The sequence below is a fragment of the Caenorhabditis elegans genome, chromosome II, assembly GCF_000002985.6.
Source record: "Caenorhabditis elegans chromosome II".
Classification (NCBI taxonomy): Eukaryota; Metazoa; Nematoda; class Chromadorea; order Rhabditida; family Rhabditidae; genus Caenorhabditis; species Caenorhabditis elegans.
In genome coordinates this window covers 14622878-14650319 of record NC_003280.10, presented here as the reverse complement: position 1 = coordinate 14650319, position 27442 = coordinate 14622878, and the positions used below count along the sequence as shown (strand labels likewise).

The 27442-nt window shown below is 37.2% G+C and overlaps 6 protein-coding genes, 4 non-coding genes and 1 pseudogene across 16 annotated transcripts in view; 7 read left to right on the top strand and 4 right to left on the bottom strand.

Annotated features, from left to right (window-relative positions):
• unc-52 overlaps window positions 1-2999 on the top strand; it is a gene marked incomplete at both ends in the record, with an annotated part of 37136 nt that extends 34137 nt beyond the window's left edge. For 2 of the 3 annotated variants that reach the window (NM_064643.10, NM_001267509.3), the window contains 8 exons: window positions 41-259; window positions 307-476; window positions 522-669; window positions 713-825; window positions 885-1434; window positions 1493-1768; window positions 2178-2400; window positions 2463-2841. In NM_064643.10, the coding sequence (NP_497044.3) occupies window positions 41-259; window positions 307-476; window positions 522-669; window positions 713-825; window positions 885-1434; window positions 1493-1768; window positions 2178-2400; window positions 2463-2841 (2078 nt within the window). Of the gene's footprint in view, window positions 1-40; window positions 260-306; window positions 477-521; window positions 670-712; window positions 826-884; window positions 1435-1492; window positions 1769-2177; window positions 2401-2462 lie in introns of all 3 variants that reach the window. The other variant, NM_001377905.2, reaches the window with a different exon arrangement.
• A 3237-nt stretch (window positions 3000-6236) lies between these two features.
• On the top strand, window positions 6237-10222 carry atgp-2 (Glycosyl hydrolase family 13 catalytic domain-containing protein; the record flags this gene model as incomplete). Of its 3 annotated transcripts, NM_001267506.4 has the most annotated exons (10): window positions 6237-6295; window positions 6579-6818; window positions 7226-7587; window positions 7634-7819; window positions 7867-8110; window positions 8155-8267; window positions 8316-8422; window positions 9112-9546; window positions 9602-9691; window positions 9829-10222. In NM_001267506.4, 10 exons carry the CDS (start codon window positions 6246-6248, stop codon window positions 9943-9945), a joined length of 1944 nt encoding a protein of 647 aa, NP_001254435.1. The 3 variants fall into 3 exon arrangements, with proteins under 3 accessions (NP_001254435.1, NP_001254436.1, NP_001431046.1); NM_001267507.3 differs by lacking the exon at window positions 6237-6295 and having other exon boundaries at window positions 6661-6818; window positions 9829-9945; NM_001444165.1 differs by lacking the exons at window positions 6237-6295; window positions 6579-6818; window positions 7226-7587; ... (2 more) ...; window positions 8155-8267; window positions 8316-8422 and having other exon boundaries at window positions 9178-9546; window positions 9829-9945.
• On the top strand, window positions 8705-9006 carry lfor-2. 2 transcript variants are annotated; one of them, NR_131428.1, is made up of 1 exon: window positions 8705-9006. It is a non-coding gene; the product is annotated as an Unclassified non-coding RNA lfor-2 (non-coding RNA). The 2 variants fall into 2 exon arrangements; NR_131429.1 differs by having other exon boundaries at window positions 8717-8773.
• Window positions 10223-13482: 3260 nt separating the features above from the next.
• sre-13 (Serpentine receptor class epsilon-13) lies at window positions 13483-15753 on the top strand (the record flags this gene model as incomplete). Its single annotated transcript, NM_064641.4, has 6 exons — window positions 13483-13622; window positions 13671-13828; window positions 14611-14829; window positions 15005-15183; window positions 15234-15367; window positions 15415-15753. The coding sequence occupies 6 exons, from the start codon at window positions 13483-13485 to the stop codon at window positions 15662-15664; spliced, it is 1080 nt and encodes a 359-aa protein (NP_497042.2). The 3' UTR covers window positions 15665-15753.
• On the top strand, window positions 14227-14525 carry lfor-1. The gene has a single exon (NR_051918.2). It is a non-coding gene; the product is annotated as an Unclassified non-coding RNA lfor-1 (non-coding RNA).
• Window positions 14903-14995, bottom strand: C38C6.9. The gene has a single exon (NR_051917.1). It is a non-coding gene; the product is annotated as an Unclassified non-coding RNA C38C6.9 (non-coding RNA).
• C38C6.t1 lies at window positions 14904-14985 on the top strand. Its single transcript has one exon. It is a non-coding gene; the product is annotated as a tRNA-Leu (tRNA).
• Window positions 15663-17197, bottom strand: C38C6.3 (uncharacterized protein). Its single transcript, NM_064640.6, has 3 exons — window positions 16519-17197; window positions 15875-16171; window positions 15663-15826 (listed from the first exon to the last, which is right to left on the bottom strand). Exons 1-3 carry the CDS (start codon window positions 17119-17121, stop codon window positions 15740-15742), a joined length of 987 nt encoding a protein of 328 aa, NP_497041.1. The 5' UTR covers window positions 17122-17197; the 3' UTR covers window positions 15663-15739.
• Window positions 17198-17683: 486 nt separating this feature from the next.
• On the top strand, window positions 17684-19769 carry C38C6.5 (annotated as a pseudogene). The gene is made up of 9 exons: window positions 17684-17819; window positions 17869-18099; window positions 18216-18399; window positions 18540-18834; window positions 18881-19074; window positions 19125-19377; window positions 19426-19480; window positions 19526-19684; window positions 19731-19769. Coding segments are annotated over exons 1-9 (1546 nt in total).
• Window positions 19770-20198: 429 nt separating this feature from the next.
• tag-297 (ShKT domain-containing protein) lies at window positions 20199-22690 on the bottom strand (the record flags this gene model as incomplete). Its single annotated transcript, NM_064638.8, has 5 exons — window positions 20199-21595; window positions 21893-21994; window positions 22051-22162; window positions 22208-22383; window positions 22538-22690. The coding sequence occupies 5 exons, from the start codon at window positions 22688-22690 to the stop codon at window positions 20321-20323; spliced, it is 1818 nt and encodes a 605-aa protein (NP_497039.1). The 3' UTR covers window positions 20199-20320.
• Window positions 22691-23792: 1102 nt separating this feature from the next.
• mltn-10 (MLt-TeN (mlt-10) related) lies at window positions 23793-27262 on the bottom strand. Its single transcript, NM_001026928.4, has 10 exons — window positions 27155-27262; window positions 26965-27099; window positions 26777-26918; window positions 26640-26715; window positions 26251-26396; window positions 25711-25825; window positions 25459-25668; window positions 25310-25411; window positions 25062-25263; window positions 23793-24470 (listed from the first exon to the last, which is right to left on the bottom strand). The coding sequence occupies exons 1-10, from the start codon at window positions 27255-27257 to the stop codon at window positions 23878-23880; spliced, it is 1824 nt and encodes a 607-aa protein (NP_001022099.2). The 5' UTR covers window positions 27258-27262; the 3' UTR covers window positions 23793-23877.
• Between the last annotated feature and the right edge of the window lie 180 nt (window positions 27263-27442).

The window sequence follows — 27442 nt, the reverse complement described above, 5'->3', positions numbered from 1 at the left end:
TTAAAGTATTTGTGCCTTTAAAATTTGGAAATAATTTCAGGCATTATCAGTCAAGTTGTACTCTCCGGGCATAACGTTGGGCTTGGTGACGCTCGTATTCCATCTTCGGTGGTCAAATACGACGCGTGTGCGAGCACAAACCTCTGCTTGAACGGAGCCAACTGCAGGAACGCCAACAATCATCATGGTTTCAGTTGTGAATGTGCCGAAGAGTTCCATGGAGAATACTGTCAATGGAGATCCAATAGTTGTCATGATGGTAAGTTATTTTTGATTAATTAAAACGTTAACTAACTAAAAGTATAGAAAGTTGCAACACTGGAATTTGCCTGGACAACGAAGAAAGCTGGCAATGTGTCTGTCCGCTGGGGACTACGGGTCTACGATGTGAAGAAAAAACTGAAATTCCTCAACCTTTGGGTTTCACATCTGACACCAGCTTCCTGGCTGTCAAGAGACCTGTAAAATTTGAATCGGTACATCCATTTTTCTCAACTGAACTGTAACTTTGGACATTTCAGATAAAAATGAAACTAAGACCGCAAGCTGATAGTGATGAGCACATCTTAATGTATTTTGCATCGGATTATGGATCAAATACTAAACAGTATACTTCACTTTCATTGATTGCTAATCAAGTGGTACTCACTGTTCGGAGACCTGATAAAGGTTTGAGTCAACGTTTAATTCAAATTTAGTTGTAAGTTTGCAGAAGTTCAAAAGATCAGAAGTGAGACTTTGGAAGCTGGTGAGCTTATTGATGTGGCAGTACGGCAGGCTGGCAATGCTCTAGTAATGACTGTAGATGGAAATCAAGTTTCTACCGTGAGTTTCAAAAATATCAACCCTTTTTTGTATCTTTAATTTTTCATTACTATTTTCAGATCGAAACTGACACATTGAAACCTGGCACAGAAATATTTATTGGTGGTCTTCCGCCAGGTCTGAACTCCCCCGATGATGTTGTAGAGCAGTCCTTCCAAGGATGTGTCTATGAGATACTGATCAACTCGCAGGACGTAGATCTTCAAAATTTGTCCTCGTCAGGTGACATTTCGTCCTGCGAGGAATCGCAGTTTCCGGTAGAGGAAGATGATACAACAACCACAACGACTACAGAAGAACCAGAAGCTGTGATTGAGGAGCCTACGACGGAAGAGCCGACTACAACTGAAGAGCCTATTACAGAGGAACCAACTGAAGAGCCAACTACTACGGAGGAGCCAACTACCACTGAAGAGCCCACCACGACTACTGAAGAACCAACAACGACGACTACTGAGGAGCCCTACCACATTTATGAGACGTCAAGGGATGATGATCCAGAAATCATAATTCCGGTAGAGACAACAACAACATCCACAACTACGACTAGTACCACTGAAGAGCCGGAAGCGGAGCCAGCACTGGTTCTTCCAACAGATCCCGTTGAAGGTAAATGATATATAGGGGAACTAAAATTTGAAAGTTAAACAATTTTTATAATTTTCAGAAAATGATGTTAGCGACGAAGAAGAAGAGATTTCCACTATCAGCACAGTTTCCCCGGATAACGGTTTAGATTCCGATTCGGACTACAGTGAGGGTACTCTGCCTCCAGATTCAAGTTCTGAAGAGATTGTCGTGGGCGATGTGTATTCTACTCAAGAACCCAATAATATCTGTGCAAATTCAACGTGTGGAATGAACGGACAATGTGTGCCAAGAAACATGACGCATTATACGTGTGAATGCAAACTTTACTATGATGGCCCAACCTGTAGCCTTTGTGAGTTTTAATTGAAATGGAAAAAAGGGGTTTTTGACTTACAAAAAAATTCTTTAAAAAATTTAAAATATTCACCAGTTGTAAGAATATATAAGAGTGGTCCAAAAAAACGTTATGATAAAAACGATTAGATGGTGACCATTAGCCGTTGCTAGCCATTATGGCTAGAAATGCCTCTCACTCACAAAAACGACCTATACGAGAGGAGGGGGCACAGAGCAAGCAGGAAGACTGTTTGTGTACATTGCCAGACAGACAGAGATCAAAGTATAGATAAACACTTATTTCATAATCCAAAATTAATTAAAAATAAAAACATATCAATTTATAATACTACTAGAATATTCTTACAGAGTAAAACCGGATGTACTGTTCTAATTGTTAGTCTACACAAAAATTATCTTTTCAGTCAAGCCAATCGAACACGCAGCTCGATTTGACGGAGACGCATTTATCGAGCTTTCGTCAGATGAGTTCCCACATTTGACATCTGAAAAGGATGAAATTGTGGCGTTCAAGTTCAAAACCGAGCAACAAAATGGTGTGCTGTTGTGGCAAGGACAACGTCCTACCGTTCAACAAATGGAGGACTATATATCAGTTGGAATTGTCAATGGGCATCTGCACTTTTCGTGAGTTTTTTTGAATTGACAATGAAAACAGATTTCTAATTTAAAAATAAATTATTTTTCAGCTACGAACTTGGTGGTGGAGCTGCGCATCTTATCTCCGAAGAAAGAGTAGATGATGGAAAAGAGCACAGTGTGAGATTTGAAAGAAAGGGAAGAGAAGGGCAAATGCGAATTGACAACTACCGTGAAGTCGACGGTCGGAGCACGGGAATCCTTGCGATGCTCAATGTTGACGGGAATATTTTCGTTGGCGGGGTGCCTGATATCTCCAAAGCCACCGGTGGCTTGTTCTCCAACAACTTTGTCGGATGCATCGCTGACGTAGAATTGAATGGGGTGAAGTTGGACTTGATGGCCACTGCGATCGATGGGAAGAATGTAAAGCCGTGTGATGAGTGGATGCATAGGAAACGGTGGTTGTATCGAAGACGAGTGCGGTGAAATGGAGGAATCGAGAAGTTAGAAGTATTGCGTAGGATTCTGATATTATTTTCATTTTTTGAAAAAAAAAAACACAAACACCACGATCTGTGATAATTTATTATCTTTTTCAACATGGCTTTATTTGAAATTTGAATGAATTTTTTGAATTATTAAAACAAGTTTTGATATAATTTTTGAAGAAATTGTCTGGTCTTTCAAAAAAAATTTGTCAACGACACATTCTCTGGAAACGCGGACTAGGTCAGGCGTAGGTTGCCCGAAATTTTTCAGGTTTTTTTGTAAATTCTTTGGATTAGTCTTGGCTTGTGGTTTTTATGACACAAAAAATTAAATTCCACCCGGAAAGCACAATTAATTTTTGAATTTTCACATTGTACAAGATTCAAAATTATCAATGATGGAGAAGATCTGATCAATTCGAAATGTCGTGTTCCTCGTTCCAATAGACTGTACTTTCAAGCTTTTGAAATGATCAGCGAAACAAGGTAGCCTGAACAACACTTTTATGTTTAATCGAAAAGCTCCTGTTCAGTTTCCCGCGCGTAATTTTTAAATACCACGGATTAAAATGTTTGGTCAACTTCGTTCGGTGTGCCCCTCCTGCACCTAACTATTATATATACGTTTTGCAATAAATTTGTTTATATTATACAAATCGACAATGCGCGCGCGCTTCACAATTCTCTCAATTCACTCGTCCGCATTTCAAACCTCTTTTCACTTTGTGGAATCAAATCCAATTAAAAATTGTGCAGTCAAGGGGAAACATATAGGGGGGGGGGGGGGGGGGCTTTTTTGCTTGGGCTAGAGAAGACAGCAGATGTTCAAGTTTTCGACACGAGCTCGTCAATCTACTAAACGAGATGATCACCCATTTCCCATGTGTTTTGCGACACTTTATATCTTTTCGGACTTTTTTTCGCCGTTTTTTTTTTTGAAAGTGGAGTATCCTCTGGACTCCCAGGAAGTTTTACTATTTTTTTTACATTTGGAGTTTTCCATTAATTGAGCTGAAAGACTCAATGAAACAAAACTTTAGCTCGAAAGTCAGCGACTAAACCCAATAATTATCTTTTCTTCTTTCCTTTACTTTTCCTGTCCATTTAGCTTCAAATGTCAATCAGCGTCCTTTTATATAAATTGAAGGTCTCCGGGCTTCTGGCAGCACGCACCACACATCTTTCAATTTTGAGATGCTTATAGGAACAGCTAATATAAAATTCATTAGAAAAGCATTATGATACTTTCGCAATATTTCCATCTCTTGCACAACTATGAAATATATTCCATTTGAAAGAGTGTATGTATATAAAAATAGGTAATACAAAAAATTTAGCAGCAGAGGGGGGGGGGGGGGGTCTTTGAGTTTGTATAATATCTATTTAAACTATTACAATGCATATTTTAAATTTTCAGTGTTTTTTGAAATTTTCTGATGTTTCAAAGGTTCTGAAAGGTGGGTAAACATTCTGGAAGTTTTTAGAAAAAGTTAAAAAAAAAAAGAAAAGAAAACCAATAATTTTTTACACTTTAAAAACACCAAAAATCTGCCAAATCAGAGTTTTAATAGCAGTTCTACAATCTTCAAAAGTACTGAAAAAATAAACTGAAAAATTCAGATCGAAATTTCATGAACATGAAAATTTCAGTCTTGAAGTTTGTAAGTAAAATTGAAACTTGTTTTGAAGTTTTGAAGAGAATTGGAATATGAAAACCTTTTCCCTAGCTAACTTTACTTCTCAGTTAACCTTCAACCAAACACACTTCTTCTTCCAATTCATGTCTTTCCCAGTAGTTATTGTTTTGTTTTCATCTCTTTCATCGTCGCTCAAAGCCTCTGCGTCTCTTCACCAACTCCCTCTCCCTACCCGTTTTCGCAACAACGTCTCCTTTCAAATTCGTTCTCTTTTTTCCCTGCGTCTAAGCTATTCCTTTGCTCCCTAGCGGTTAGTCAACAAATAGTGAGGATTCGCCTTCTCCTTTGAAAAATCGGCAAATTTTTCACGCTTGTTTTCTTCATTTTTTTTGCAACTTCTCGATCAATCTTCCTCAAAAATTGACCTGCTGTTGAGATTAAGGTGGACATGTGTTGATGAGTGGCTCTTTGAATGCTTAGTTACACTTTTTCTCGTGTCGTTCGTCCTCCTTTGACAAGTCACCGATACCGCGCGGCGCGGCGAGAGTGAAATATCGGGTTACTTAACTCTTTTTTGTATACCTATACCACTTGAAAACCTAGGTGATGTTCAAGGGGATTTTGATACGACCACAGTTTCACGCTTTTGATTTTGAAAAAACTTCAGTTTTGTAACCTTACACTTTTTCCATTTTAATGACTTTTTAGTTACTATATTTTTTATAAATTGAAACTTTTGTTGATAAGATTTTAAAAAAAACTTCGTGTGTTCAATTCTGAAGATTTTTAGTTTTAATTGAAGCTTTTTGCTTCTGTACTGTAATTTGCAAGATTCTTCTGATGATAATTATCCTAAGATTTTTTGTAGATCTTTTGAGACTCAATTTGTAAATAGGTAATAAGTAGGGTTTAGATAATTTTGAGCATTTTTTGGGAATTTTTGACCAAATTTTTCTCAACATTCTATATTATTTTTTTAAATTTTTTCTCATAAAAAAATGGAAACAGTTTCCAATTAATTACCAAAATTTATCAAAAAAAAATCTTAATTTCAAAAACAAACATTTCAATTTTCAAAACTTCAATATGCCACACAAAATCCATATTACTCAATAAATTTGTTTATAATATACACAGTGAATAAAATTGGTATGCTCTCATCTGGTGGGAATTGTCTATTCTGCATCCTAATCCTATATTCATTAGCCCATCTTCCTTCTCCCTCTGAATTCTATTGGGACCTCTATAGAATAGAGAAAAAAAGCCGAAAGTGAGCTTCTTCTTCTTTTTCTCCTTTCTCGTATTTCTCTTGACTTTTAAACGACTTTTTCTTATTTTTTTCCCTTGTTGTACGTTTACGTGTTTCCTGGATTTTTTGCTAAATCTTTTAGTTCAGGTTTTCGTGAAAAATTGTATGGCTCTGCTTTTTGGTTAGCTAAAATTTTGTGTCCTTCATAATTTTTAGTAAGAATATCTTTAGGAAAACACAAAAAGTTTAATAACGTATTATTAATTTTTTTATTGTACCCAAAACTTTTGCATCTATGCTTATACCATTTTAACTCATTTTTGAAAAAAAAACTCCGCGGCCAAAATTATGCCGCACCTATACCTTTGGCTTTTTGCAGTAAAGTTTCTAGAATTATTTTTTTCCTGTGACTTACATTTTTCAATTTCCTGAAATTCCGTCAAAACCTTCTTGTTTTAATCATTGTTCTTTGTTCCCAAGTTCACTGAACGTTATCATTTTTTGCAGACAGTCAAAATGGACGCCACCGACCGGCTAATGCCGGGTCCCGAGGGCAAGACACCAAGGTTAGTACAAGCGATAAATGGGATGATCTGGGTCGTTTGGAATGTCCTTTCTAGAAAATTAAAATGATAAGAAAACTGCAAATCATCTTTGTTCTTTAGGTTCAATTTTTCTATTCAGTCTGCTGTGCAGTCTGCCGAAATACCCATTCATTTTTCTTCATTTTCTTATTATTTTGCTAGCAAGTTAAGGAATGCGCAAATCTTCTATTCTTACTTCTAGTGCATTTTTCAGTTAAAAAACTAATCATAAAATTTAAGTAAAAATTCGATAATAAATTTCCAGGTTTTACGAAGTAGACCGTGGCAACAAAACTGAAAGCTACATTAGTGCGGTCTCTGGAAACCCCGTAGTGCCCGAACACATTATGCGGAAGGAAAAACGACAAGAACAAGAAGAAGCACCTCCACAAAAGTCTTGGGAACGACCACCGGCTCCCACTAATCCTAAAAATACTGATCAAATCGGGTTGAGCGAACAAGAGTTGGAGCAGTTTAGAAATGATCCTTGCTGGAAGTTTATTAGGTAATTGATTTTTTATAACTTGAATTTTCTGCCAGTGTTACTTTGGCAGTAGGCATTAAGCAGGAAAGGGAATACATTTTGTGCCTGCCGCCTGTAATACTAGAAATGAAAATAATTGTGCGCATTTATTTTGAATGGTCCTACACTAAACACATACCTAAACTAAAAAATAAAAGCCATGCCGACTGAGTGGGTGCTTAATCAGTAACTCAAACAATTGATCTTCGTTATTTACTTCGTTATTTACTTGGCTCTGCGCCAATATTTTCGTTTAAGGATGGAAGACACGTGGTGAAAAAAAAAATTAAAAGTACGTTGTATGGAGTACAGTAGCTAAACAACCTTCAAAGTTTTCAAAAGTTGTTGCGAGATTTTAGTGTTTGAAATCAAGAATCCAATATTTTCAGAACCGTCCTTTTTGTGCTCTTCTGGCTCATTTGGCTTGCTCTTTTCGCGGTTGCAATTCTCCTGGTCTGCTTCTCCCCAACCTGCGTCCTACGCGCAAAGCCCAACTGGTGGCAGACAGCCGTAGCCTATCACGTCTGGGTACCGTCCTTCCAGGATTCAGATGGTGATGGTGTAGGAGACGTCGATGGACTTATTAATCGACTCGATCAATTGAGAAAGTCCGGAGTTCAAACAGTGTGGCCTTCTCCGTTCTTAATATCGGATGATGAGAAGACGGCTGTAAGAAGTTTCAGTCAAATGGACCCAAAAATTGGTGTGAATCAGAAGGCTGATGAGCTTATCAACAAGATTCATGAGAAAGGTAATCGTAAACTTTACATAACTTCATAGGCCAGAAAATTTTGCAGAAATGAATATTGTAATAAGTTTCCCTATTGCCACCACCTCACTAGAACACGAATGGTTCTTGAACTCAGCGACGGCAAGCAAGACACCAAATGCCAACTATTCGCAGTTCTATACTTGGGTCAGCAAGGCGGCAGACTCCAACTTTTTCACAGAGCACAAGAATCTCTTCTATCTTCATGAGAAAGGTATTGAATTTCATCATTAAGAAAAACAGTTCTACTACTAGTTTCAGGAAATCCAAAATCCGCTGTACTAAACTGGCAGAACAGTAATCTCCGTGAGCACATGTTTAATGCTCTTTCCAACTGGATTGACCGCGGAGTCGATGGATTTGAGCTTCAAGGAATCGAGTACCTTGCAAGAACGCCAAATGGTACAGAACCTGACTGGAACTCAATTTATGACGTCATAAGGGATATTAGATTCCATGTGGATTCCTACTCGAACGAGAGTACAATTGCCGATGGAAAGAAAATGTTTGTCAGAAAGAAAACTTAATTTTTTAAAGTTGAAATTTCAGCGCCTTATTCTCTACCAGAGAAGAAGCGAAGGAGAAGGACAAGAAGCGTATGGCAAAGAGTGGGATGGACACAGTCATCAACTACGAGTTGGGAGAAGTTGAGAAGGACACTAGTGAGTTCTTATCGTACCTGAAAACTAATAGGTACAAGTTCATTGCAGAGATTTGTCACAAGAACGAGGGATCAGTTGCCACTTGTGTTCACGAGATTCTGTCCGACGTCCTGCTGTTCCATTCGTTGAACGAGCAAGTTTGGCCTCATTGGAGAGTAAGTTTTGTGGGGCTTTTGGAGAAAAGATTGTGAAATCGTGGCGGCGATTTAGACTAACTTAAATTTAGAAATTCGAATTTTAGTCATTTTATTGTAAATTGAAATAATTTCCCCAACAATTCATATGGGACAACACAAGAAAAATCTATAAAATAGGCCCGTTACCACCTTGAGAAGGCGGAGACACATACACAAAACCTAGTGGCAGGCGAAACCCGCAAGGTGTCGGCCGCACGTCTACCCTCCCCTTTATAACGACCGTCGGTTTTGAACGTACTCGGCGGTGCTCGTACGTATTTCGGTCTAGATTGATCTCGCTATAAAATAGTTGACGAACTTTAGATTGAATCAAACCATGACGAGGACCGGGAGCTCCCGTTCGGCTCGTGATGATGCCACGGTCCTAGAGCTCCCTCGATCAGAGGTTTCCCACTGACTGGCTATCCGGTGGATAGATTCATCCAGTCCTGGTGGGTTCTGTCACGTTACAGGCCTCACTCCCCCTAGGTTAGACAAATTCAAAATTATCTGAGCACCGCCGATGTGAGCTCCGCTTGTTAGGAGTTGTCAAAATTTTTTTTGCCGTGTATTATTTGAGGAAGTAAGCATGAAACATTACCAAAGAAAAATTTCCGGGAGTCAAATCGTTTTAATTATTTTGAAAAAAAACTTTCTAACATTTTCAGTTCGGCTCCCCGGACCTGGCTCGAATTGCGTCCCGTGTCGGATCCCGTCCACATGCACAACTCCTGATGGTTCTCCAAATGATTCTACCTGGAACTAACAATATCTACTACGGTGAGGAAATCGGCATGCGAAATCTGGCGAATGACTCCAGAGTCCCACCACAGAAGGGTGCGATGCAATGGGATGACTCGTTGAACGGAGGATTCACATCAGCCATCAGTCCGCCGGTTCCGTCAAATATCGACGTGGCGAATATTAACTGGAAACGGCAATACGCTGAGCCTCAGTCAACATTGAAGATTTTCGCGAAACTGGCGAAATTGAGACAGAGAGAAGATGCACTGATGACTGGAACCACGCTGATTGGGCGACTAGTTGATGGAGCATTCACGATTACGAGATTCAATAATTTTGAAAATAGAACTACTGGAAATGTGAGTTTTTTTCTTATATCATAGGGAAATTTTTCAAAAATTATGAAAAGTTCAGATCTACGTAGCCGCTCTCAACTTTGCCGAGCATCCAGTAAAACTTCCACTGACAGACTTGCCAAGCAACTCAAAATTGCATAAATCTACAGTGAGTTTTCGAAATTTATAAAAAAAACTGCCAACACTTGTTACCTTCTTTTTGTTATTCATAGAAAAAGCAACTCCCCTATTATGAATTAGTAACACACATGCAATATCGATGCACATTCAATTTCCGAATTGCAGATAGTCACCGCCACATCCAACTGTGTCGCCTACTACGCACGTCAGACAGTAGACTTTGGCTTAAAGGAAATCGAATTGGAACCAAATGAAGGCGTCGTGTTCCGCTATTCAGCATGATTATCTAATTCATCTTGTTATGCAAGGTTTTCCAATAATATGTGTCAGAACAAAACTCTTAGAACCAATTTTTTTGTAATTTTCAATTTTTCTATGTTACCTCGGCCCCCGATTGCTTTCGTTTTCCCTGTCAACAATGGTGCATACCTTCGTTTTTTCCTCTTTCTTTTCTTCGAATTTCTCAAATCCCCGCTACTTATTTATATGGTGTGACATATCCGCCCCGCGTGAATTGTTAATTTTAAAAATTAAATTTTTATAATAAAATATACAATTATTGTTGAAAGCCACGTGCTGCAATGCAACAAAAAATTGAGCTTAGGGCTTTTATGGCAAGAATGCACGCCGTGCCTGCCTGTCTGCCTTTTTCGTTCGACATACGACTTTTAATCAACAATAGGTTATTTTTCGACCTTACTTTTTTCTACGCTCTCCAATGAAGTTTGTGCTTTGCATATGCCATTAGTAATATTATGCAAATCAATCATAAAATTAGACACAGAAAAAAGTGATTAAAGCTGGTTAAAACAGATGTCTTAGTAACTTTTTGATGTATGAGTTTTAGCATTTTAATTGATTGGCAGCCGGGTTAACAGCTATGAAAATAGGGTATAAAAAGTCATTAAAATGCGTATTAAATATAACATAGTTCTCTATGATTCTTCAATTTTTATAATAATTATTTTTTTTATTGTTATTATTGCACAAAACTGCCTCATCCCTTCCAACCAGGTTGTCTTGAATGCAGGCCGGCATTTTTGGGTATAGTGTTAAAAGAATTTTGCATATTGCGTAGTTTATGATTTGAGAACTGATGAAAATCAGGTAACTTCCAAATCTTTACGCATTGTTGGCTAATTTTCTCTCATTAACATTTCAAACACACATTTTTTTTCTCTGACTTTTCAGATTGTGTATTATAGTGATTATTAAAAAAATGTTCGATCTACATTTATTTCCTTGCCTATTCATAGTTTGAATTGCCAAAAAATCACGATTTTAGCAAATTGAATGTATAATAATTCAATTTTATCAATTTTTCAGCTATGCTTAAATTGAAGTTTGATCAGTATTTGTTTCCTTGGTCTAAAAATAATTGTAGACTCTTACTTATTTATTCACACATTTTTATAATCAGCTGTTCTACTTTTCGAAAATTTTTGGAATTTTTAAAGGATATTTTGAAACATGTATTTTTGCAATAGGAACTATTTTTATCGAATAAACTAATAGCAAAATTTATTTTGATTTAATTTTATTATTACCAAACTCGTACATAATTGTACTAAAACCTACGGCATCATTGAATTACGAAGTGATTACTGTAGGAAAAATTTCCTCTTTTGAAAAGCCTTCCCAGGCAACCTATTTCTCGAAAATCAGCTATTCACTACTTTTCTTGAAATTCTGAAACCAAGAAAACAAAAACTAAAAGTTCTTAGAATTCGCAAAAATTCGCAAAAAAAAGGGTTCTATTAAAATTAAATTTTTGTTTTTTTTGTTCTGCGTTCTAGCATGAATTTTGATGTTTACTTAGAAAATTCTAGTTTTTTTTCAATTTTTTGAACTCAAACACATATTTCTTCGGTTTTTTGAAATTATGAGAAAAATCTTCAAAGCATGTAACGAACATGCAATAAAAATGAATTGATGCGGAAGATTGTTAATATTTTGTAGTATAACTTTTCTTAAATGTGAGCCTACTTATTTTTCGAGTGACCTTCTGCTTGAAAATATGGTGTAGGTGGGCATTATTTGTTTGGGAGCCTGTTAGCCTACCATGCAAGTAAAATAAGTATAGTGAGGCTTTTGCAGAAATACTTTCATAATAATCCAACATGACAAAACATCACTTTTTTTTTAAATTGCCTTGAGGATGACCCACAAGTGAATTTATTGTTTAATCAAAGTTAATCAAAAAAACAATAAAAAAGTCGGGACCCTCACGAGTCCGACAAAGAGAGGAAAAAATAGACCGGCATTGAGAGAAGAACTTTTTTTTTTTTTTTAGTAATTTGGTTGATTTCCAAACATTTACCCTAAGGCGGTTCCCCTCTTGAAGAAAGTTTGGAGGAACTTAAAATCAAATTGTATTTTTGATTGATTGAACCTTCTAGACTTCATAAATCAAAAGTTTGACATTTTACTTCCGATCTATGCTCCGTTTCTGATATTTCGTTGAACCAGTTGATCTCTGTCACTCTTCTGGCCTCATACCTTCCTGCAATTTAATGTTCTTAAAATTTCAGAATATATTTTAGAAATTTATACATTTTTTGGAAGCTAAAAACATGATCTTTAACGTAACTTGTCGTTATGATTAAATGTGAAAAAACATCTAAAAGTATGTGGGAAAGTCGTAAATTTTATGATATTTCAAAATAAATTGGAAAAAAAACAAATTTAATTTTTGAATTTGCTCTAAAATGCTCTGAATGCCCTGAAAAAATACTGCTAAAAAATTGTTTTCTATGTGTTTTATGCTCAAAAATTACTTTTAAAAATTTAAAGTTTCGCTACTTGCCAAAAAAAAAGAGACTGAAAACTTTAATTTTTTCAGGGTGCACTTTTACAGAAGGCAGGCGTAGGCCTAAATGGAAGCGCATCAGCTTATGGTATTTGATCTTTTAAAAATTCCAGTTGTTGCCAATTCTGATTTGTTAAAATAAAACTTAAAAATAGCTCACGCAGGTCACAAGTTATTGAGAATTTTCCCACATTTTTGAATCTCCAAGGTTGCAAAATCCTTGCCAACTTTCTCACGTTTTTTGATGTCAAGCCTATAAAATCAAGAGTAGAACCTTACAAAAAAGATTTTCTCGTAAGTAATATTGCTGACTCGACAACCATTTTCAATATATCGGCTAAATTTGTGGCAATGGTTGAGCATGAGATAAGTTGATTGATTGTGATTTAATAACTCAAGGCGCTAGTAAATAACAATATTCCCATACGAAAAGTTGCATGTATATAAACTTTTTAAAAATTATTTCAGGTAGATCTGAAAAAAATGAGAAAGTTTAAAATTATTATAATTAACAGTAGTTGTTAATTTTTAAAGTAGCGTTATAAAAGAATATTATTTATGACAACTCTTGCGCTACAAGCTAATTCTCTGATATTAATTGATACTTGGAGGAAAATACTTTTAAACTTTTTTTTCAACTAATTAATTTATTTGAATAGTAAAGAAAAAATAACAACACCATGTTGTAAAACGCGAAAATAAACTTGTTGAACCTTTTTTTCTAAAATGTGATCGTTCAGAAAGAAAGCTCGTTTTCGATTATTTTATTAATTCAGGGTTTGTTTTAATGGTTTTTTAAAACCAAAATTGACGCGCTCCGTAATATAATAACCACTTTTCATCTGATTTTCAAAAAAATGCAGAGCTTTCCACGTAAGAAATTGTGCACTTTCAGAGAGTCTAGACGTCAAAAATCGTTTTTTAAATAAAAATCACCTGACCACTTTTGAGTAATATTCCTATTGTTAGTTCAGTTTTTAATTCATCAGCGTTATATTCTTTATTAAAAAATGTCCTTCAATATAAGTCAAGAAAACGAATTTCAGACAATGTATATCAAGTATTTTAACAAAACTTACTCCATTATCGAAGGGTCCTATAATTATTATCTCTTTGTATTTTATATTCAAATTGCTCTAATTTTTATAGTGTAAGTTTTGAAAATAAATTTTCTCAAAAGGTTTTCGAATAATTTCAGACTATTCTATTACCTTTTGAACGTCTATATTGACATCAAAACCTGCCAGTTTTCAACTAACACTCAAAAAATTCATCACGCTATTTATCTTCCATGTGTTCTTGGCCATGTTATGTGCTTGATACAGAAAATTTTATTGATAAAGGATTCTCCGGCAGGTAGGCGTAGTAAAAATTGCTTCAAACGGCTTAATTAAATTCGAATTCTCAAACAGTATCGATATGGTTGCATTTCAAGCATTTCTCAAAATTAAAAAAATTGTCTGTTACCTACTAATATTACTATTACGCCTTGAGAATATTGTGATAACAACTGGAATTGTCACGGAAATTACTTAAAACTGGAAGAACTTTATTATTGATGGAATATCTTAGCCCATTTATTACGAAGTGAAACGATTTTATTTGCAGTATTAGAAAAATCTATAAAATTGGTCCGTCATCACCGTGAGAAGGCGGAGACACATACACAAAACCTAGTGGCAGGCGAAACCCGCAAGGTGTCGGCCGCACGTCTACCCCCCCCTTTATAACGACCGTCGGTTTTGAACGTACTCGGCGGTGCTCGTACGTATTTCGGTCTAGATTGATCTCGCTATGAAATAGTTGACGAACTTTAGATTGAATCAAACCATGACGAGGACCGGGAGCTCCCGTTCGGCTCGTGATGATGCCACGGTCCTAGAGCTCCCTCGATCAGAGGTTTCCCACTGACTGGCTATCCGGTGGATAGATTCATCCAGTCCTGGTGGGTTCTGTCACGTTACAGGCCTCACTCCCCCTAGGTTAGACAAATTCAAAATTATCTGAGCACCGCCGATGTGAGCTCCGCTTGTTAGGAGTCGTCAAATTTTTTGATTTTTTTACAGCAATTGTGTGGAAATTTCAGTAATTTTAGTACAATTTCTAATTATTTTTGAAATTGAACAAAAACATTTCAGGAGATGATATGACGAACCCGGTATTCTACTACATTTCTTTATTTCGTGCCATATTTTGCTTCCCGGGCTTTTACTGCCTATCTGCTTTTGTTGCTGAACGGTGGTTTGCCACATATTTCCTGAATGATTACGAGAAAAACCAAAGAACTTGGCTAGTTGGTCTGATTTTGTGGATTATTTACTCTATCGCTTTTATTTCTGCACTCGACTTTCACACTGGTGAGTTGAAGAGAGCGGTGAGAGATAGAAAGGTACTGCCATGTGTACACGCTCGTGACCCGTTTCTCTCGTCCGGTGAGATGGCCGAGCGGTCTAAGGCGCTGGTTTAAGGCACCAGTCCCTTCGGGGGCGTGGGTTCGAATCCCACTCTCATCAGTTCTTTTTTGCTTTTCAGCTCCTAGCACCGTTATTCATGTTACTATTTTTATTTTGCTGAGTTGTCTGGCGTATTTGAGCAACTATCTCAATTTTCTGCTGAATAGAAGTTATTACTACAAGAGCAACCGTTCTGATGGAGGAGGTTATTCATTGGCACAGAGATTTCAAATTTCTGATAACATTAGATTCTCGTTTGTAAGTTTTGAATTTCACAATGTATATATAGCTCTCATTACGCACTTCAGTTCTTCAACCGTCTGGCGTTAAGCATTGCGTTTTTCCAAATTAGTGGGCCGATGTGTCTATTGATAGACAATTTGAATATCTCAAGATCTTGGAAAAATCTTAATACAGTGGTATTTGACACAATATTACTACTGTAAGCGTTAACAGCAAAAACGTTTGAATTTTCAACACTATTTCCAGATATGCAATTGTCACTCCATTTGTCATCTATCATCACAATCCAAAGTACAGAACCGAGCTTCAGAAGATTGCCAACTCAATTCGTAATATTCGAGTGAGAACAAACAAAAATCAAATAATGCCAATGGATTCTCTGGATGAGAGCTTCAACTCGTTGAGGATCCAGGACACATTTGGGAAGACAATTGTTTTTAATGTTACTGAACAGACAAGCACTTATTTCGAGAAATTAGATAGAGCTTGGAGTTAATGTTTTTGTTGAGTTTATTAAGGTCATGTTATAGATATATACATTATTGTACTTGTCATTCATTTGAAAATGAAACTATTTCTTTCCAATTCCCATTCCACTTCCTCTGAGAATCTCGACAGCTCCGAACCCTCCTGGCAGGTTGAGATCATCCAAGTCGGTCTGAGAAATGTACTATTTTACTATGATCAGTACTCTCGTATATCCTACCTTTCCGATAGCAAATGGACCATGTGGATTTACAGCTCCATATCCTGGCTCGTAGCCTGAGATCTTCTTGTTCTTAGAATTCTTGGCCAACTTATTGAACACATTGTTAAGAGATGGAACACCAAGAGCTTTTGCCACGGATTCCCCGAATTGCTGATCGGCGGCCTTGTTTGGTGGCCCGACGCCGAAAGATGGGAAGCCTCGGGCCAGGGCGTTCATGGAGCGAGCTGGACCCTTACCGGTGCGCTTTCCGAGTACTCCGACTTCTCCTCCATAATTTATCATCATACCACCAATCTAGAAAAATATAGAAACCATGAAAAATCGTTAACTTGGAAATGGAATTTGTTTTTTTTTTTGGCATTAAAAAGTGGCAACCATAAAAGTAGAATTGCCATTTTTGAAACAAAACAAACAAAGTTTCAAAAGCTTTACAATGATATTTGGTCATTTTGGTAACTGAGCGCTGGGAATTTTTAGAATAATCTCGAAACGGTTTAAAAAACTTAATTATCTAAATAAATAACTTTCTACATTTTTCAGCTATAAGGGTCTACGTAAGGGTCTAATTCTAAATTTTCCCCTCTAGCTCTCCATCGTTTTAAAGGGGTGTACTTGCTCTAAATGTTTAAAAAAAAATTCACCTGATCAAAGAATGGCAACTTCTCATTACCAATATCGGCTCCCTGACTTGTCCTGACCTCCATTCCCGGAATGGCACCTAATCCAAACGCCCAACTTCTACCAATTCCAAAGTTTCCATTTTTCTGTTTTTGACCATAACCAGCTGGTCGTCCTTCGTCGTCTGCGTTTTGATACCTACTTGGGTACAAATTAATGTTCGGAACTCCACACATATCCGAGAATTGCTGGCAGAAAAGTTGAAGATCATACCGAAGCTTCTTCCCTGGCCGACAGGTTAGTTGGAATTGATATTGATTTGCCGGGCAGTACTTTCTCCAGTCTTTCTCTTTTTGGAGCGTCGGGAATATTGAGTAGAGCAGGTTTTGGTGAGTTGGAGGATATAGAAGACGTGGAGCATGTGTTGTGGTAATTCTCACAATTTCATTAGATTCTTCAATGGAAATGTCCTCCTCTTCAGACTCAAAACGTTCGTCACTAGTCTCTTTTTCAGACACAAACTTTGTCTTGAACGGATCTTCAGGTCGATTTGAGTCTAATGGTTTTGATAAGCATACGTTTAAAAGTAATAAAGAATAAAAAATAAAGGTTTTAAGCCGATACATAATTTATAATTTCGTAATGATTGCCGAGAGGCGAATGTTACGCGAAGCTGTTTCTCGGAAGGCTAGAGGGATTTTTGATGGAGGGGTACCGGTTTTGTTATCAGACAAAGCTAGCCTGTGACTTCATATTTTGTTTCAAAGAGACGAGAAAATTGGATTACGGCATTTAGGAGGACAATTGAGAAAGCGTAGGGAACTTACGCAAAATTTTAGGGAAACAGAGTTTTTGCGCCAAGAAGACCAGCTGTTGGGAAAAAATTGTTCTAGATGCTGTGACGTAGAAATTGTATGTACGTACTCACTATGCGCATGAGGACTGCTAATTTAAGGTATTGCTTCTGTAGAAAGTACGGCACTTTTTGGATAAAAATCGCTAGTGGATAACAACTTAGATATTTTTAAAATTTTAAAGGGATGCAAAACCGTGTTCAAATAAAAAACGCAGAATTACAGAAAAAATTATCTTTAAAAAAGTTTTTTTGTGAACTTAAACGTGACAAATCACGTACTCCTACTCTTCCTTTTCGAAACTCGATAAATCAAATCAGTTCGAGTTTTTGGCATGCTCTTTCGAACATCTCTTGTCTTGCTCTCAGCAGTCTTGCTGCTCATCGTCGATGCTGGGAAAAGTGGGGAACACCTCAAGAAGGTTCCCAAGCGCTTCATAATGAAGGAATTCTCCACGCGTATATTTTATGGTATTTTTTTTTCGGATTTCCTACAAATTCAAAGCAAAACTAATTTCAGAAGGATGGCTGGTCCACATTCAGCCGTTCAAACATCGCGATTGGATGAATTTACATGATAGTATTATAAATAATACAAAGTATGAACATGGTCAGAGCTTGGCGAACAAAATGGCGGAAGCTTCTTCGAGTGAGAACGCGTTCTTCGCAGATTCTCAAAAATGGATTGAAGCACTATTTGATGATGATATGGTTGTGGAGGTTTGTGGATCTGAAGCCAAAATGAATAAGTGTAAGTTAGAGCTGTAAGGAGTTGAACAAAAAAAATGCAGCCGACTTTATTCGAGATCCGCGTTGATCTTGTCGTTGACGTTTCTCCAGTGTGTTAATTCAAATATCACATTTCAGACCAATACACAATGTACCTGGCTCGTGAAAGTTTGAGATATAAGAAGGTCTCGGAAAACATGCCGATTGCGTATAAAATCATGCCAACGACAAAGGACGTTCTGCAAGTGATGTTCATGTTGATCTAGTAGGGAATGATGGTGTCAAGACTACGTTCCAATATGATATTACCATGAAATACGTGGTATGTTCTTTAAAACGTTGATTGGTTGTTCATTTCGTGATTGCTGTAAATTTGATGAAAATAGTTCGGCTTTGCCGATTTTTTGGCCTTTTGTCCTTGAAGATCAAAGTCAATCGCAAACCAATTGTAAAGTTGTTTAGGAACACATCAAGCACAGCGCCTATGCAATCACTCACATTGCCCAGGGTGGAAGTTGTCGGGATTTGGGAATTGTTGGACACTCTGTCATTGAATCCTCTGAAGCTCTTGCTAAAAATCTTGATATTAAATATTCAAGTCAACAAATCATGAAAGCATTCACACCGAGATTTTTCCATCCAATTATTGCAAATTACAGTGGCATACCAAAGTATTGGATGTACTCTTTTGATCCCAAGGGTGCGAGCATTCAGGTTTGCCGTGCAAGAGAAACGCAAATGGCTGACTATACCGCTGGTTGGTAACCATATTATTTGAATTTCAACTTTTTTTTTAACTTTAGAGCAATTCATATCTTTCTACCGGAAATTCCTAATGATGTGGAGACCAAAGGATGGGGATACGGACTTTTTGAAGGTTAATTTGTTGAGTAAAACGATGGAAAATCTCACGGCACGGATTTCCATGAATCTTCAAATCGGAACCAATATAACTGCACCCTTGCATGAGTGGAATTTCAAGTTGACTGGGAGATTTGTAATTTGAGCTTTGTAACCTTACCTGTAATTTTTCAAAAGTATGTTTAGGACGTGGAAAACGAAAAACTGTTTATCACTAACTTGGAGTGGTTCTGTCCAGTGACCGTTGATCTCATGGATCTTTCACTTATTGCGATTCGCGAAGTTGTTGCAGAGAAGCTTGACGAAGTTGCAGCGGACTATACACCAACGTTCACATTCTTCTCATCCGTGGATTTTTTGAATCGGTTCACCAAAAATCTGAATAACTTGAAAACCGAAAGTTGTCTGAACGGATCCATGGTGTCCATGGATCATTTCCGTGAGTAAACAGAAATTGAAAATATTGATTTGTTTTTCTACGTTTCAGACGATCTCGAAGTAGTTTTGGATCATCAACAAATTCCTATAACATCAGTGTTCATGTAAGTTTTTCTTCCAAGAATATCATCTTAAGTTGAACTTTACAGTCTTACCGTGTTCAATATGAGGACATTGTACTTCCTGCTGAAGCGAAAACTCACTTTATGATGCAAACACACGCGGGAGGAGATTTTATGGATCCCGTATTCCATACAATGGTAGGCAAACGGGACTACGAGCACAAATGGTTCTTCAATCTTGAATGGGTTAGTTGCACTGTTCTACCGTTCGTATACCCATGAATATTTTCAGGATAACTTTGACCAGTTTTATTACGTGCAAAGCTTGAAGGTTGAGGCCCATCGGTAGTCTTCCCAAATGGTCTGTACACTAAATGGTTTACAGGATATTGAACTTTTTGATTCGAGATAAATTATTTTGTGTTCAGTCTTTTAAAATTGTTCAAATTATTTCTGAAACCGCAGTGTCAGGGTTCTGTCTTTGAAATTTTTGAGGGTTCAGGCTTAGGCTTTGGCTTAGGCTCAGGCATAGGCGTAGGCGTAGGCTCAAGCATAGGCGTATGCATAGACGAAGGAGTAGACGTAGGCTCTGGCTTAGGCTCTGTCTTAGGCTAGGCCAACTAAAACTAAAATATGGCCAAAAATGAAAATTAGAATTGAAAATTGATTGTATCGGTGTGTTCAAAACAACATTTGTTAAAGTGGAGGGGGCAATGAGAATAATCACCCGATCTCGTAGTTCCAAACAGGATGTGAATATAGAGATCAGAAAATTTATTGTAATAAAGAAATAAAAAATATATACAAACAATCAAATTTAAATTAAGTCGAAAGACAATCAACATTGGTAGAAAATAATAAATATGAATTAGGTATCTTAAATCAACCTCTGACCGTATTCAAAAAGCCTCCGAGACCGGATAAAAAGTTTCCGCCGCCGGAAGTTCTTTTGTAATCGGCAGCTTCTTTTTGGAATCTATCTTCTTGAAGTTTTTCAAAAGCTCCACACTTCTTATCCTTCAAAATATTTGGAATTGAGTTTGCAGTAGTGGCTGCCTCAAAGAGCAAGTTGGTCTTGACCTTAGCTCCCTCAATGTCATAATCGACAACAGCGTGCTGGCAAGCAAGTAGACGATCTGGATCTCTCTTCGAGACCCAGTATTCCAAGAGTTCGGAGTTGGTTGGGGTGTAGGATCCCTGGTCAAGTGAGTTGGCAGCAAGCCATTCTCCAATGATGGCAAATTTGAAAGCTTTTCCCAGAAGCGGGTTGTCGATTTGGGCGAAGAATTCCTTCTCGAGCTCCGGTCTAGTTTGCCCACGCTCGTAGAACTTCATCCAGACATCTACTGCTCCTTGCTTCTGCCAATAGTCTTTCTGCCAAACAGATTTAGAAAATGCGGTGCACATTGTGAAGTTTGGATCCTCTGGTGGTGGGCACAGCTTGACAGTTAATCGGTATGTACGTTCGCCGGTGGCTCTGCAGAGATTTCCCTCGGTGTTCTCCAAAAGTTTCAGCTTTCGAGATTCCTTGCACCAATCACAGTAGAAGCATTCACGACCGCAGGTGGCAACATCCATGCATCGGAGCTTTCCGATTGGTTGGATGGAGACATCAAGCTTCATGGCGAGCCTATTAATATGAACTCCTGGTGGAAGAGTGACATCAATTCCCATATCAAAGCAATCTGGCCATGTGAGGTGAACAGTTCCGTCCCCTTCTCGTTGAGATGGATGGCTGAATGTTGGGTTGGCTAGCTTAATTGGCTGAGTGCATTCTTGACCGGTCAGCTCCTTACAGCATGGTGCTGACCTGACATCCTTCAACTTTGCGATGAAAAGATTTTTGGAAATAACTGCTTCATAGGATTTCGGCCCGGTTTGCTTGACGGATCCGGTTCCAATTGGCACATCCTTATCATTGTAGACTACAGTGTTTCCATTCTTATCGGCAACAACCTTTCCAACAGAATGTCCCTTGGCGTCATAACACTGGGATACTCCTGGTGTCTCTGCTGTGCAATGATATTTGTTGTTTCTTCTGCCGAAAAGCGATTGCTCAAGATCGGTACCGACGAGGTTGTCAGCTGAGAGAGTAGCATCGGTTTTCTTGCCGGTTTGGGAGATTGTGTAGGCATATTTTCCGTTCTTGTTCTTTTCCTGGAAAATGTTGAAAGTTAAATATTTGTCCTCATTTGTTAGTTAAAAATTTTTTTTATAAAAGGTATGCGGCATTTTTTCCAAAAAAACTTTAGATTTTGGCAAGATCGACAACTCCCGAATTTCTTTGGAAGCCGATGCCATAATAAAGTTTCGGGAAAGAAATAATGAATAAATAGATATAAAATAATCATTTGGACCCGCAAGAGTCCGGTGATTTTGTTGTTCCTAAATTTTTACAGTGAATATTTTTAATCTGGTAAGTTTAAAGATTAAATGTGAAATTTCATAACTCACTCTATCCAAAAACGACAAAGTTCCATCTCCGGTGTTATTATTATGAGCGTGTGGGTTCAGCTTGAAATTGAGCCTTTCGTTGTTGGCTTCAAATTCGGTTTTCTGAAAATATCAAAATCCCATTTTGTTCGTTTTTTTTCCTTCAAAAGTACTCTTACCGATGGATCTCCTTTAAGATCTCCCTTTGCGACAGTATCAAGCTCGTACTTTCCATCAGCTTTGAGCAATGCGTGCTCACCTTCGCCGTCGGTTTTTGTGCGGAGTTGAGCTCTGAATTTAAGATTTCGCCTAATAATTTAATTTCCGACCACTCACTTGTGCCCGTCAACTGTAGCGATTCCTCCCTTATCTCCAATCTTCTGCACTTGAGCCCTCTTCCCGTCGAAAGTTTCGGCGGCAGCGACATTTCCGGAAGAAGAGGCGCTGAATTTCTGCTGGGTGTTTAATAGATCCAGAACAACCTTTTCCTTGTTAGATGCGTCGAGAGATACCTGAAACTTTTTTTTTTTAATTGTTAAGCATTTTTATTTCCGTTTAATTGAAAAGATAACTATGCGAGTTTTTTCGAAGATGCATCTAGATTTAGATAAAAATCGGAGTACAACTTTTGAAAATTTTCATATTTGAAAAATTCATTTCACTAACCCTCTGAACTTCTTTCTGCTTCTTGTCCAACCACGATGAGTCGACCTCAATGTGCTTCCTCTTCTCATTCAGACTAACATGATTTGGCACCAGGCTCTGCGCACTCACAGCTACAGTTAATGAGACTAGGCAAAGGAGAACTCTTCTCCGCATCTGAAAATTTCAGTTTAAAAAATTTAAAGTATTTAGGAAAATGAGAAATTTTGCGATTTGGTATCCGATATTTTCCTCATACTCGAAAACACTTCAAAAACACATCATTTTATCATAGCAACTCTTCTCGACAAAATTTCAGAAAATTTTATGGCGGCTCAAAATTTGGAAAATCTTAACTCTGCTCGTATTTTTAATATGGCTACCTATGCATTCAAATTTTACGTAGTATAATATGATTATGATCAAAACATTCATTTCTGACGACTTTCAAATTGGCCCCAAGTTGGCAATTGGCAATTGAATTTTACAACTTTTTTTGAATTTTTCGAATTTTTTTTTGAATTTTTAGAGCAACATAAATACAAATATAGTAAAAAATTAAGATGAACAAGAACTATCGCTGATGATTTTGGATCAATAGGGATAAAAAGAGAACGGATAGGGAGATAAAAGATAATCAAAGTGGAGAGGATGTAGGGCAACTACTATGTCTATTTAACATTCATCGAACGACGAGGACGACGGTTGAGACAAGCGAAAGCCTAATGAGATGTATGGGGACAGCTGAAGGAAAGTGAAGTGATGTTGGTGGTGATGCGCAAGTTTAAGATCGGCGTCATCGATATAATTTCGTTTTGAGAAAAAGAAGCAAATGCGGCTGGTGGTAAATGATGATCCTGTTTTTCAGCTTTTTGGTGAATCTCCATTTGCCTTTTTATATTTCTACACCGGCTTGTTTCCTCTTCTTAGCCAATTTGTATGTGTTCAGTTTAAAGTGATACTTTGCCGATGAGTCAGTTAGATTAAATTACAAAGAGAAAGTTTTTTTAGTGTAGACGACTTCAGCGACAGGTGTCTTAAAACTCACGTCAGTTGATATTCCAAAAGTTCAGATATTTTATTGGTAAAGTAGACACACTTCGGAGAAGTTTGGTTTTGTTGTGTAGGAGGCAATTTTTTAAATCAATTTTTAATATTTTGGATGGCTATAAGTTCCATGTCAAAATTCATAACTGCTTTGAAAGTCTGACAAAAAATAGTTCAAAAATTTTAATTTTTCTTCTTCATGTTTTACCCACAACTTGTTTAAATATAATAGATTGCAAGGTAATTTTAATCTCTCATTTGAAACATCACAAATAAACTCTTATTATGTACATATTTTCTGTTATATGTAGTATGTGTCATGAAAGTACTGTGGGGGATAAAACTGTGGCCATAATATACGATTTTGAGAAAACTGCAGGAGAAAAGCTGTTGGGCGAGAGTATGACGCCACCTAGAACCATTGGAGAAAATACATCCGGGCACAGGAACAGTGGTGAAAGAACTAACGGGCTTAGCACATATGGATTGAAAATGTTTGGAGACAACACATATGGATTCAGGATAAATGGAGCCATAACTAATGGGGAGAAGATGTATGGGGATAGTAGATATGGTGAGAGAATAAATGGTAATGGTACTGCCGGAGAAAATATCCATGGAGATAATACCGAAGGGTTGAGAATCAGTGGAGAAAATATGTTGGGGGAGAAGATGACGGGACCTAATACAGATAATCCGTAAACCGGAGAAAACATGTACGGAGTGAAGACAGTCGGATTCAGTGAAGTGTATACAGTTACGTCGCCAACTCTTATGGTTCTACCACGTTTCACTCTTCTCACGGGATACGCGATGTTTTCGATGGACTTCCAGAGGGAGAGCATTCTTTCAGATTTGGTGTAGTTACGGTAGCTTTGCATTTCAGGTTTTTGCAGAGTTGAGTCAGCGCCTGGAATGAATAAAATTTAGATTTTTAAACTAAAGTTTCTATTCAATCACCCTTACTTGTTCAGCAAAGGTTAAGATTTTGATTGTTAGGCAAGGTTAAGATTTTGATTATTTAAGATTGTGTCATTAATTTTTAAATTACGTTAAAAACTTGATAGTAGGCGCGTAATTATAAGGTTGATACATTGACAGAAAGGTAGTTAGCCGCAAAGTAAACACAAAAGTCAGCCAAGTAGGCAAGCAGGCAGATAGAAGGTAGATTCGTACATAAGCTAGTGGGTAGGCATGATAAAGACACCTAGCTCAGCCACGTGGACAGGCAAATAAAAGGTAGTCAAGTAGAAAAGCTAGTAGGCATGGGGTAGACCCAAAAAAATGCAGATACGAGGTTAGGCAAGCATAGAGTAAGTATACGGTAGACACAATCGCAGACTCGAGATAAGTCTCTTTTATATTTCTCTATTCCATAAACATTGAAATTCTGACTCGGTATTTTTGCGTGCAAAATCGTACCTACTTGGGAAGTTGACGGAAAAGGAGAAAAATTTGTTAAGTCAAAAAAATTATGGTAATTATTTTATTTGGTTCTTACCGTAGTTCCCGAAAAGATTCTCCATTTGCGGCATTTCCAAAAACGAGAATCCGCTTTCTTTGAGCTCAGTTTTCTGATTTTTGCTCAGTGACTTTTCAAGATTCTCAAAATTCTGACTCATGTTATCAGTTGCTGATAAAACGGCCTCCTTCTCTTGCTGATTTGAAAATGATTGCTTCTCAGGATTGAGAAGCTTTATCATCTGAAAATTAGAAAATTTCAAAAAAAATTTCGCGGCAACTATGTACTTTCATGGCCTCATCCAAAATTGGTCGGGTTCTGGAAATTTCCATGAAAAACGCTAGGAGTCGGTCTTTTTCGGATTTTTCGAAAGATGACTTCTCGATGAGCTGAAACTATTATTTACGGAACCTCAGAATTAAAAAAAACTGATTACATCTGGAATTGGAAAAAACTGTTCCTCCACATCATCTTTATAAAACGGAAAGATTGATGGAGACAATAATCCTTTTGAGTTGCTGGGCATCAGAGGAGCAATTCTTGGGCTTAGAATTCGAGCTGAAATTCCTGTCTTTTGATTTCCAGCCATACTTGAGACCAGTTTCAGACCATCCTGTATTAACGGATGATTTACTTGACCGGCCATCTGTAATCAGAATAAAACTTGGGATGTTACCTAGTAGATTACCTCAAAAGGATTTTCAGCATGAACGTCGTCGTCGTCTTCTAGAACGAGATCATACGCACGGTGCTTGATAGTTCGATAAGTGGATGATCGACTTTTTTCCAAGTTTTTGTTCATTCTGAAAACGTATTTCAATCTAAACAGTATAGGATTTCGAACTTTCCACAATCACAAAAATTAATGAAAACGGGTGAATCAAAATCTAATTAAAAGTAGAAATCTCTAATTGGCCCAGTCCATGTTTTGTCATTTTTTCATGTTACCCAACAAAGTTGGTCCCTCCCCAGCATATCAAATTATTTGATTTTGTGACCGTAAACATAATATTATTATATCCACCTGATAAGACAAGACTAGAACAATGTGTTATGCTTTGATGTTTCAAGTTCTTTGACCGACAATCACAACGTATGATATCAGATATTCCTGAAGCAGTGCATACATTTTCGCATAGAAAACGAAAATGAGACAAGATTCTGATTTATTATTTTACGCTTTCCACCGCTCGAAAGTCGTAAATTCTCAAGACCTTTTCCCTTTCACCTTTTCATTCTTCGGAACGTCGATGCCCATTTCTCTTCCGCCTCCGATGACGTGGTGTTCTTGAGAAGAGTCAAAAGCAGATTCGAGAATTTGGATATTGGACTAGATGGAGGATCCTTTAAATTGTACGAGGATTGACTTTTTATCTGAAAGAAAAACATCAGATTTTTACAAAATAGAGCATCGGGTAGAACATCGGGTAGCTTAGAGCTTCGGGATCCTGATATTTATCGAAATTTAACCTAGGATTTTAAGTTCTTGCCTATGATAACCACTTCGCTCTAACCATTAAAATAAAAATTAAATTACAAAATAAAATAAATTCCACAAAATTCACTGTTTGTTTTTTAATTCGCTTCCCTTTCCGCATGGTAATTTGAAAAGCTTACATAAAACCTGGGTTCTTCTTTCAGCCGATAACTTCGTTTTGATCTTCGATGATATTCTGGGATTATCGGCTTTTCACTGAAATTTCAATTTTAAACCTGAATACAGTTATATAGCAAAAAAAGTTTAAAAAACTTACATTTTCCTTTTCCATCCTAATTTTCTCAGCTTCGCCTCTTTCATCTTCGCCCTTGTTAAACATCTTGCAATGTTTTCCAGCTCTTCCGATTTTTCGGATTTTTTCACTTTTTTCAGACAACTCAGAAACTTGTTTGAACCCATTAAAAAGTAAAAATCAATAATGAAAATACAAAGAAAAATGCTCACCTAGATCCAAATTTTTCAGAACACTCTTTCCCAATTGTACCATTAGTCGTTTTAAGGAGTATCCATACCAGTCATAATGAATTTTCGCTAGTTTTTGTTTTTCGGGAATTGTTAAAAGTTGAGATCGTAGAGATTCTAAATTTTTTAAGAATTTGCTTCAGAACTATAATTTAATTTAAAAAATTTCTACCAGGAATTTCATTTTCAGAGATCTTTTCTGTGGAAGCCGTCGAAACAAAATAAAAGCTGACAAATAATAGTAATAAAAGATAATACTGTTTGATGATAGCCATCTTACCAGTTCGAAGTGTGAAAGTTATCACCTAACTATATCATTTCACCGCAAGCTTCCTACTTGTCCGTCTGACCCATTTTAACAACGATAACAGTAGTAACTTATGTCGGAATTGCCTATTCAGGAGTATTAACCACTAATTGCTGTAAGGATTTATCAAGTTGGGGACTATACATAGGTTGT

Excerpts from the sequence above, each read along its gene's own strand:
- C38C6.3 (NM_064640.6), bottom strand. The coding sequence starts at position 17,121 with ATGTATCGGCTTAAAACCTTTATTTTTTATTCTTTATTACTTTTAAAC. Across the intron at positions 16,172-16,518 it reads AGTTGCCATTCTTTGATCAG|ATTGGTGGTATGATGATAAA; the intron begins GTGAATTTTTTT and ends ATATTTTTCTAG. Across the intron at positions 15,827-15,874 it reads GTCCATTTGCTATCGGAAAG|ACCGACTTGGATGATCTCAA; the intron begins GTAGGATATACG and ends TACATTTCTCAG.
- mltn-10 (NM_001026928.4), bottom strand. The coding sequence starts at position 27,257 with ATGGCTATCATCAAACAGTATTATCTTTTATTACTATTATTTGTCAGC. Across the intron at positions 25,264-25,309 it reads TTTTGGATGAGGCCATGAAA|ATGATAAAGCTTCTCAATCC; the intron begins GTACATAGTTGC and ends TCTAATTTTCAG. Across the intron at positions 24,471-25,061 it reads GAATCTTTTCGGGAACTACG|GCGCTGACTCAACTCTGCAA; the intron begins GTAAGAACCAAA and ends TATTCATTCCAG.